Source organism: Prunus dulcis, chromosome 2 (assembly GCF_902201215.1).
Source record: "Prunus dulcis chromosome 2, ALMONDv2, whole genome shotgun sequence".
In the NCBI taxonomy this organism is placed as follows: domain Eukaryota; kingdom Viridiplantae; phylum Streptophyta; class Magnoliopsida; order Rosales; family Rosaceae; genus Prunus; species Prunus dulcis.
In genome coordinates, this window is record NC_047651.1 from 17,827,048 (window position 1) to 17,838,324 (window position 11,277).

The following is an 11,277-nucleotide window of genomic DNA, read 5'->3' on the forward strand; positions in this document are numbered from 1 at the left end:
GATGGTGGTGGTGGTAGCAATGACAATAGGGGCAGTGGTGATGGTCATGGAAAATTGGAGTTGTGGTGGCAGCTACAACAACGATGGTTGTGGTGGTGGTGGTAGCAGTAGCGGCTGGTGATAGTAGTGATGATCACGGCAAGTTTAAGTTGATAGTAGAGTAGTGATGATCATGGCAAGTTTAAGTATTTTAATCCCTCCGCCCAAACGCATGGTAGAGGAAGTTCAAGCAGTTTAAAAGGAGTACTAGATGATACACAGTGGGAAATAACCTAAAACTTTCTTGGGGAAACCTGTGAGGTCACTGGAATCAGGTGCAAAGTAGCTTGACATATTACCCACATCTTCAGTTGGCAAGTTAAGAGAATAAATGCTCAATGCTGCTTGAAGCGCACCTAGTTTGATTCATTAGCAAAATGCACACCAAAGTCATTATTGTGTATGACAATTTCGACCATCATGCTCTCTTTTTTTTGGGTCCAACCATCATGCAATGTGATCTGAAAAATACAACCAGAAATTCATGCCTCCATGGGTTTAAAACGCTCTTAGAAAAAGAATCTTAATCACATCATAACAAAAAGAGCCTTGGAATTTTATAAATATACTTCTAGGCATGAGCTCATTCACTAGGTGAGGTTAAATTCACGGATTTTGCAAGATATCATACAAGACGAGCATACACTGTACTACCATGCATTGTGCCTTTTTGCCAGTCGAGGAGAGAAACTTCTTGCTGGAAAACATCCCTGGAACATCGGAAAATTTAGGGAGTTCTTCCATCCAAGTAGCAAACAAATCTCACGAGTGAACCATGAGTGAAAAAAATGAAGGTGAACACGCATACATCTTTAATTTAAAACCAAAGGAACAAAATAAAAAAAGAAGCGATAGAATAGCTGACTCCCACGGTTTCAAACCAAACCCCTTCATATATCATTAGCAACCCATAGTTCAACATACTTATACAACAAGGCAATAAAGTAATACTATAACTACAACTCACAACATACTGATTACAACAAGCCATACAAGATGGTATACTTACAAAAATCAGAAAACATAAAGCCCGATACCTAAAACCATCTTTATAAATAAGAGAGATTAGCTTCGCTATGATCATCTCACAACCTGCGCTCCTACATTTCCCACCAGCATCTGGTCTGAGACTGCTCCCCCGGATCTTAGTTTCGAAAGCAACGCGTCGCGTCCGGTTAAAAGGATTTGGAAAAATCCATCCACTTCTTTTGTAAGAAGATCAAGTCCCTGAGAAAGTTTCTGTTCCTTACTTTCTAAATCAGAAATAGAACTTTGGAACTCTTTCCCTTCAGCAAGGCCCACACCATCTTGGATCTTGGGATACAACTCCTTTACAATACCATCAACTGCTTCCAGCTCTTTAAGTACCATGAATCTTCCGCTAGAAAATACATTTCTAATTTCCCCATTTACATTACCCTGAAAGTCATTAAATGCTTGAGCCCACAGATATGTCTCAGCAACATTCAAATCTAACAACTTCTTTGCAGAACCAGAAAAGGCTGCAGCAAAGACACTACAAACAGATACTGTCAACACCTTCACTCCATACATAGCACGCATTAGAAGTTTCCCTTTTGCTGAGTTCTTTACCTTTGGCAGATCAAGGGATTCCACAAGCTTGTCTAAAATGGTGCTACAGTTCTCAACTCTGGGGTTCTTTGAACCAATATGGTGCCTCCAGCCATCAAGTGAAGAGCGGGCCCGAATAAATTGGTTAGAAGAGGTTGAATCCAAATTATGCAAGACGCACTGAAGAAATAGATGGCCCTGGTTTAAACGTGAGATCTCAGAGCTAAAAGCAATGCATACATCAAGCAACTTTACACTGATGTCCAAGTACACGTCAATCCATTTCTCATCCCAGTCACTCACAGGGAGGTCAATCTCAGATATGAGGGTTTTTATGTCATTATGAGTTCCACAAAGAGACTCCATCGCCAATTTCATCCATGACAAGCTGAGGACATCATCCTTGTCTTTTGGGTTAAGCTTTCTCAACCTCCCAGCCAATGTCTCCTCAAAAGTGTTTAACAGTGCAACAAGCTTTGGAGACAGATGAGAACCCTTTGGTGAAATCATCCGGAAAGGATTTCCAAAATGGAAGAAAGGTCGGTGTGGTTCCTGTGGACGACTCATTATGGTGAAAACACTGCAAGAAGAAGCGAATTTGATTAGATATTCATAATGCAAATCAGCCTTCAAAAGGCATCCAATAGTAAGGAAATTGTTAACACGCTGAGATATCATGGTGGAAATCAGCCTCATAAACTCATCCCACTGAACATGTCAGAATCAAAAGCCACATGAACATCTACCAAACTAGCTCCTTTTGAAATCAGATTGTTGGACAACCTCTATCCACAATGACGCATTGCAAGACAAAAAGCTCATTACCATGTGCTAGCCAGGAGATGACAGCAAAAAATAAAAGAAAATAAAACTCCAAAAGATCTTTATGCCACCTTCCAGTAATTTTGCAGGCACTAGAATAACGAAATTATATAGACACACAATATGCCAAATTGAGTAGAGAATTTTGGACAAATAACCTTCATTTTAACACATTAAGGACTTTTAGCATATTTTCTCAAGATTTAGAACTATAGCCACTTGAGGCGGCTCCAGCAGTGCTCAAGCCCCTATGAGCAACGCTGGGCCCTCTTCAGATCCCTCAAGCAGCGCTGGAACCCCCATCAAGTGGCTAAAATTCAAAAGTGAAAAATTGGGCTAAAAGTCTTCAACATGTCCAAAACTTGGTTGGCTTTCCGAAGTGAGTAAATCACCCAAAGAATAAGCCAATTTGAGTTGACAATATCAGCTGCAGATAGATAAAACAGAAAACACAAGTATTCTCTATTCGTTTCTTCCATTTCAATAGCATGCCACTGCAAAACTTCAAACGATTTCATGCATGTCAGAAGAGAAGAGTTATTTAAACTTTCCCAGTAACATTCATAAAATAAAATAAAAACAAGATTAACCAAGTTACATCTTGTACACGATGAATTACTATGCCATAACCCCCCAAAACAAAACAAACCACCCTCTTAATTCTAGATTTCTCTTCAGGAAAATAACAATAGATGAGCTGAGACTTGGCTGAAATTCTGTTTTCCACCTAACGGAATCAAAATAAGACCAGGCAAAGCAAAACTTTCAAGGAAAAAATAAATCCTTTAACTGTCATCCTATTTTCTGCCACTTTCTAAGGTACCAAAGGGACGGTCAACAAATAACAAGACTGGAATTCCAAGCCATATGTTCTTAATAAAGAAAACCTCAAATTTCTACCCAAATTTTCAAGCCACAAACTTTAGCCTCATAGATATAAGCATAACATCACAAAGTATTAGGATCTACAACAAAATTAAACAAAAAAGAAATAAAGTTCACCCAATCAAATCATATAAGCGCAGCAGAAATGAAAACATACGCAAACAACATATACATACACAAAATTATACATTTCTGTGCACCGAGCCACTTACCTAACCGTAGATATCTAGAAATCTGAACCGATTGTTCTGAAATTGAAAGCTGAAACCCTAACCCTAAGGTCAATCTAAAGGAAACAAAACTTTAAAAAAAAATGAAAAAAAGAAAAGCCGAAAATTTCACTCTGATTATATTGCAAACAGATAGGAGATCTAAGAAAGAGAGCTACATAGAGAGAGAAAGAGAGGGCCGTACCTGATTCAGAAGATAGATCGAGAAATTTCGATGTAAGTTTCAGCCCTGGCGACTCGGCTTTTGGGTATCGTTGAAAATGTGAGGCTGCTGAGAAGCTGCTGTTTCCAAGTAGGTGAGGGATAGTGATAGGCTCACCCAGGGATTTACGGGATAGCAGGACACGTGGATCAATATAAATTGGGATGTACGGCTAGACCATTGATATTTCCGTTGGGTTTCGAGGACCTTCGATTGTTATGCTGGGGCTGCACTCAGGGTACTGTTGTCTCCCTGCTAGTGGACGGTTTTGATTATGCCTTTGCAAGAAACGTGGCGGGTTTCCGTACCTCTGAAATCAGCGTCAATTCTATGCATGTAGATCATACAGATCGACGGTGTTGATTGGTAATTGGTTGAGAATGTTTTGATTTTGTTCTGGGCCTTTGGGCTTCGGCCCGCCAGATAACTCATAATTCTTTTTTTTTTCTTTTTTCTCTTTTTTTTATAAATATAAAAATAAAAATAAGGAGCTGATTTCTCCGCTCCTCTTTTCTTCACTTACACTCCTTTTTGTTTTTAAATACTTTTTAATCAATTTTGTTCTTTTTCTTTCCTATTCTATCCTTACCCTACATTAATTTCTTTTTTACTTCACTTTTATATTATTTGTTTTTCTTTATACTTAATTTTTCAATTTACACTTCATTTTCAGTATTAAAGGGAAGAAAAAAAAATTAATTTCTTACTCTATTAAAGGAAAAAAAAAATATTGAAAATGGAGTGCAAGTTGGAAAATTAAGTATAAAGAAAAGGAACTAATATGAAAGTGAAGTAAAAAGAAATTAATGTAGGGTAATGGTAGAATAGGAAAGAGAAAGAATAAAATTGATTAAAAAATATTAAAAAGTAAAAGGAAGTGTAAGTGGAGAAAATGGGAGTGGGGAAATCGTATCCCTAAAAATAAACCTTTACTAATGTTAGTTCAAGTCCATTATCATATGACAGCTAGGCTAATTGGTGAGATATGCCCTTTGTACTTAAGTTTTAAAGTTTATTTTTATAAATTACACTATCACTTATATTTAAAAAAATTCATTATATTAAATTAGGTCATCGATCTCACCCTTTTGTGTTGTGACTCGTGAGTGTGATGTTGCATAGAGCAGTTCTACCCAAAATTTAAACTTGAGGATTGCAATAATGGTAGAGAAATCACAGTGGTGGCGACTGACTATTGATTCATTATCATGTAACAGGGTTGAGAAAAATGTAACTTGTTTGGAAGCACTAATCACATTGTTAGTAGAGGATATGAAAAAACACCTGATTGACCTAGGGATCTAGGTCAATATAAAAGGAAAACACTCATCTATCTAGATATGTAAGCATAAAGAATTAGTTTTGTGTACTTCGTACACACCAAAAACAAATAATAAATGGATTAAAAGATAAGGAGCAAACTAATCAGTCGGCAATGCCTGCCAAGTAAAATATAATTGCAAGATTCCCCCTTAAGTCACCCTTAGATATGTGAAAAGGAAAACAAAGATAAAATCAACAGTCGTCTAGGTTAAACACTCGCAAAAATAAATAATAATTAACCGTTAATTAATATGAATTTCACGAAAGAATCTTATTATAAGTCGACAATAGGTATCGAGAAAACAGCTAAGCCTGTGAGAAGGGTAGGGATAAGCTTGGCCCCTTTGCACATGGCTTTTTTGACAAAATTTTCTTGCCAAAGTCAAACATTTGAACTTTTACGCAACGCAAAGAAATGCATTGAAAAAGTCTCAGATGCTACAATTAGGAGGACAAGCATCGGGTCCCTAAAACAGTAAACAACGAAAAATTCACTAGAAGAAGACCTATTCACCCAATAAACCAAGCCTAAAATTGCATGCTGCAGACAAAAAGACAAAAGGGTTCTCCCCAAAACATTATCCATGGCCGGCTTAAGTTTATCATTTATCTTTGCAAGGGCAAAGGCATGTTCTGGCATTGATGGTGAAGCCAAAAACCATGACCCCAGTTCCAGCCCAGATCCCAGTTGCCCTGCTTGCTGGTCCAACAAGGACAAGAAAAGCCACATGAATAAGAAAGTTGCAGGCTTCCAGCAGCTGCAGCAGCTGTTTCAACTGAATTAGCTGGTTTCTGGGTCCATTTCTCAGAAACCATCCAAGGCATTGATGTTGATGTGCTCTTAAGTGCTTCTATCAGAGTACATGGTTAAAGGGCCCCACCTGCTCATCACCATCTAACTTTGAGGCTGGCATTGATGGTGACAAGAAGTTGGAAGCCAACATAACATGATAAAGTTGGACAATCAAATTAAAATGGAATGCACATAAGTAAAACTGAGAAAGAATATAAATATAAATATATATATATATATATATATATATATCTTTGATGTAACTCTAATGATATCTTGTTTTACAAACAAAACAATATCGATGAATTATGTTTCCTATAAGAATGAAGAACAAATTGTTTGAATTGTACAAATGCATCCAAATACGATGCCCATCCTAAAAAAAAATATATGTAACTAAGCATGAAATAAATGTAAATTATTGAAGATACTGCCAAAATCAGGGTGGAAGAAAATGAGCTTCAGAAACTTGGACAGAACTTAAAGCTGTTAGTCACCTAATCTTCCAAGGGCATTATCTCCACCTTGTAGGTTGATGATGGTTCCTACCAGTATCACCTTCACTAGTATCAGAAGTCCCTTCATTCAAGTGTTTATCCGCTATCTTCACAACAACATGATCGTCTTGTTGATAATCAGGATCTGATCGGGACGTATCTCTACCAGTTCGGCGTTCCTGCATGTAATGGAAAAACAAAATGGATAAGGAATTCCATATCAAGAACAAAAGGTCATAAAAAATGGTTATATTAGTTCTTCATGATACATACATCACGAACAAGCAAGTCATCAGCCTCAAGCATGTGGATCACATGTCCCATTTTTGGCCTTTTTGTGGCATCAGGATCAACACATCGAAGAGCAACCAGGAGAGCACGCTTAAGTGCTTTTGAAGCAGGCATCTCAGGCAGCTTGGGATCAACTATTTCCTCAGCTTTTCGTTTCCCAACCATGGTTTTCAACCATTCTACTAGATTAACCTGAAAAGATTTATTATATTTCAGCGTACAGTTAGCAGGAGAAAAAGAAAACTCGATACATGAAGAGAGGGGAAAGGTTTCAAGCTTAACCTCTCCTTGTTGTCGACTATAATCAACAGGGCTTCTTCCGGATATAATCTCCATAATAAGTATTCCAAAGCTATAAACATCACTCTTTTCGTTCAGCATTCCTGTGCAAGCATATTCTGGTGCAACATAACTAAAGAAACCACCAAATATAAGATTTATTTTCAAACTTTAAGAACATAACTACAAATAATTTTAAATTAAAAAAATAAAAAAACTAACCCAAATGTTCCCATCACTCGAGTTGTCACATAACTGTTCTCAGAGCACAGGAGCTTAGCAAGCCCGAAATCAGATACTTTGGGGTTCCACTGGCGATCAACTAGTATGTTGCTTGATTTCACGTCACGATGAACAACCTTTGGTTCAAGACCCTCATGAAGATAGGCCAACCTGCACAATGAGAAACACAAAAGGGCATGAATATGGATTTTCTTTTTCTTTTTTTAATTAAGAAAGAAAAGGAAGAAACATGTGAAACTAATATGATCTTAGTACCCTTTCGCTGTTCCCAGTATAACATTCATACGAATATCCCATGTTAGCGGACTGACTTCACCAACATCCCCATGAAGCCATTGATCCAGATTGCCATTGTCAACGTACTCATACACAAGCATCCTGAAAAAAAGAGAAAAAACAGAAGTTTTATGACATCTCTAAGACACTCCACAAGAAACACAAACTCAAAACTCAAATTGTAAGATAAATTATTAGTACCTGTATGCACCCTCAACACAGTATCCCAGCAACCTTACAAGATTTTTGTGTCTCACACGTCCAATTGCTTCCACCTCCACTTTAAATTCCTTCTCAGCTTGACCCCTGATAATCAATCGGTGTCATAAGCAAATGCATTACTCACGCATATAAAAGATAATGAGATGCCCAAAATCCAAGGCACAAAGTACCATCCGTTAATTGCTGGCTATAGCAGCCGTACACTAAACAGTACGAACAGAGGCAAAAGGACAACAAAAAGAAATTTGGGATAAGTGAATTAGTCAATGTGTGACGAGAGAGTAGAGAGAGAAACTTATTCTGATGCCTACTACATCATGAATTCAAGCTTGACTATAAGCACAAGGAACTTGATAAAAAGAAGGGTTCTTCTTTTTCAGAAAGCATGTGACTTTACAGCACCAATTCTAACAGACGCAAGACAAGAATAACAAGCAGAAAGGGAATCAAACCAAAAAAGAGAGGTAAACAGTGAACCACCCATAAAATTAACCAACAAAGAGGTACTCTGTTTGTTGCCGAGAAAATGTAAGAACATAAATTTTTTTTAAACTTGAAACTCATAGAATTACAGGAAAAAATTTCACTCCGCAAACATGAAGTCAACTTCATATGGTTATCTTATAACTAATGCATCTTTCCATCACTACAACTAGAAATGATACAATGATTATTCAGACATATCCAAACGCCAATTAGGAATTATTATAAATATATATAAAAAAACGAATAGAAAAACCTTCTATTTTTAGTTTTGAGCTTTCCTGTTTTAGTAAGGTTCTGCAATTTGAACACCCAAAAATGAAAAGGCCAAAAACTCTCAAATTTTTCATTGTTGCTTATTCAGCAACGGAAACAGAGATTTACAAACTAGGAATTCCAATCCATGGCCAATTAAAAAACCAAAATTTCTCATCAAATCTTGCCTAATCATAAAACCACCAGAAACCACAAAGTACACATAAAATTTTCATTTTTATAAATAAATAAACAAAAAACAGAGTTTTTTTCGAGTACCTGTTATTCAACAAGTTCTTAACAGCGACTTTAGTCCCATCACTGAGAATCCCGCTGTAAACAATCCCATACCCACCTTCCCCAATCACATTCTCTTCACAGAGCCCATTGGTGGCCGCCTCAAGCTCTCTCAGAGTGTACCATCTTCCCCACCCCAGATGCGACACCTCAGGCCCCACCACGTTCCCACTCCCATACGATGCCGTCTCACACCCACTATTCAAAGTCCCCTTACTCTCCCCACTCGACGCCCGGTCCGAATACACCACGACCCGGTGGTCCGGCTTCCCGATCTCGACATGGAGGTCGTGAACAATTTCCTGGATTTCTTTCGATATCACTGGAGTGGGCGAGTCGGTGGTGGGCTTGGGCTGGGCCTTGTGGGCCTTGGAGCGGTGGCGCGAGGTGAGGCAGAGCGAGAGGAGGAAGAGGGTCAGGACTATCAGAGACCCGACTAAGATTCCGATGACGACCCAGAGCCGGAGCCCGAAGATTGACGTCGGTTTCGAGAGCTCCGTGTTCACAAAAGCAGCGTCGTACACTGACATTGTGGGTATCGAGAAGAAAGCTCAGAAAGATAGATGCTTGCGTTGTGGGTTTGGTCGCATTGGGTCGCCGGAGTTTGATTTTCCGGCGATCGGAGAATCATACAAGTTTTTCAGAGAAAGAGAGAGTTTTGGAAGCTCGAGATTTAGTGGGAGGTGTATAAATGTAAGAAATGATCTGTCTATCTGTGTTGTTATTTTTTAATTTAATTTTTTTAGTTGGTCTTTTTAAGTCCTTGAGATTTTATTTAATGACGTGTGTGTCCCTTGTCCGAGACTCAGTCAGACAGGTGAAAGAGCGAGCCTCAATGGTGCTTTTTTGTTGTTGGTGGCTTTGCTTCCAAATGGTGGTTGTAGAGTGAATTTTTTAGCTTGAGCTATCAAGCAAAAGCATTTACTAACATTAATTGTATTTGTAGGGATTTTTTGAAATAGATGGATTTTGTTTTGTATTAGACTTGATGGATAGATTATATGATTTGGAAAAAAAACTCTTTTGAATTTTTCAAAACGCATTAAAGTTAGGTGCTAAAAGTTATATTTGATAGGGATGTAGTATTAATGAAAATATATCATATGTGGATTCAAATATCAATTCGTGACCAATTATGTTTGTTAATTGAAAGATAAACCGGCTTGTGTGTATTCAAATATCGAGTCGTGACCAATTATGCTTGTTAATTGAAAGATAAACCGACTTGCGTGTATTCAAATATAAATCGATAGATTGAAATGTATACCAACTCTCAATTTAAGCTCAAATTGTGTTTACCTTCTTATTTTGTTAATCAGGAATGTAGGTTCAAAATGTAGATATCTTAATATTAGGTAAAAAGAAAAGTACCACTCAACCCGAATATGTTTAAGTCAATATCTTCTTGATTCATTTTCATGCTCTATTGAACCATTCAGTTGAGCTTAAGACTAAATTGGGACAACCCACATGTGTTCTTTTTGGAAATTGAGTCTACCGAAATTGCACTCCTAATGTTTCCTTATTGAGGAAGTGTAATTGTTAGTGAAACTGTTAATTATTAGGTATGATTTCAGCCTCGAATCAGAGGGAGAGTTTGCAACATAGTCAATGAATGCACTCTCACCTACTTTAGTTTTCGGTAGGGAAAAAGTACAAGGTAATCCATGCCCAAAAAGTGACCGTTATATATACGTGTACATATTAGGTTGGGCTAGCAAGGGATTTGTTTTTTCGTCTTTTCATGGAACTGTTTAGTATTCTTGTGTTGGAAGTTTCAGATAGAGAATCTATCATCATGTTGATGTTGGAAATAAAAACTCTCTAAGACTTGTTAACTTCAGTTATAAGATATTAGGATATGTTATGCACACATGGAATTACCTTCAAATTTTGGTGCTTTGTATTGGTAAAATAAAGGTTTGACCATAGTAAGTTGTAAGTTTACAATTCACTCGCTAGGTTACAGGTAAAGTTATAACTAAACATAATTTCACAAGAGAAACTATTTCTCTCTTTATTCTTTCCGTAAATTACAATTTAACATATATATAAAAAAATAATTCATTAAAAATACAAAATGAAAATTTATGCATACAAAATAAATGAGATAAGTATTTTTCTTTGACAAACTATGATGTGTTGAATAATGTTTTCTTCTTGAAATCTTTTACAAATTGGTTGATTAATCACTAGAAATCACGTGCGAAAATTTGGCATTTTTTCAGTCTCTCCATATTATTTGACCAACAAAAAAAAAAAAAAAAAGTTTATTCCATATTTATCAGAATCAATCATTATAAAATAAATTAATACAAAAGTACCACAAAGGAGTCCCACACAACGACTTTTATCACCACAGACAGAGTTACTCATGGATTGAGAAAGTGCTTGATGGCTGTTCTGTCACTGCAACAAGACTGCAAGGGCATGTTGCAAATTGCAAGTGGTGTACTGAGAATCTTATATTTATATTCTAATTGATTTGAGTTGAGACTAGGTAACAAAAAAGTTGTGAAACGAAAGCTAATAAGCACCACTAAATAGTGGAAATCCCTATTGGAATTG

At 37.0% G+C, this 11,277-nt stretch overlaps 2 protein-coding genes across 3 annotated transcripts; both read right to left on the reverse strand.

Moving 5' to 3' along the window:
• Window positions 1-912: 912 nt before the first annotated feature.
• Window positions 913-3,895, reverse strand: LOC117617936 (protein BPS1, chloroplastic-like). 2 transcript variants are annotated; one of them, XM_034347571.1, is made up of 2 exons: window positions 3,733-3,895; window positions 913-2,191 (listed from the first exon to the last, which is right to left on the reverse strand). In XM_034347571.1, the coding sequence occupies exon 2, from the start codon at window positions 2,176-2,178 to the stop codon at window positions 1,120-1,122; it is 1,059 nt and encodes a 352-aa protein (XP_034203462.1). In that variant the 5' UTR covers window positions 2,179-2,191; window positions 3,733-3,895; the 3' UTR covers window positions 913-1,119. The 2 variants fall into 2 exon arrangements, with proteins under 2 accessions (XP_034203462.1, XP_034203463.1); XM_034347572.1 differs by having other exon boundaries at window positions 3,531-3,781.
• Window positions 3,896-6,154: 2,259 nt separating this feature from the next.
• On the reverse strand, window positions 6,155-9,411 carry LOC117618926 (probable serine/threonine-protein kinase At1g01540). Its single transcript, XM_034348702.1, has 7 exons — window positions 8,692-9,411; window positions 7,654-7,758; window positions 7,432-7,554; window positions 7,156-7,326; window positions 6,937-7,066; window positions 6,637-6,846; window positions 6,155-6,542 (listed from the first exon to the last, which is right to left on the reverse strand). Exons 1-7 carry the CDS (start codon window positions 9,237-9,239, stop codon window positions 6,381-6,383), a joined length of 1,449 nt encoding a protein of 482 aa, XP_034204593.1. The 5' UTR covers window positions 9,240-9,411; the 3' UTR covers window positions 6,155-6,380.
• Window positions 9,412-11,277: the final 1,866 nt, after the last annotated feature.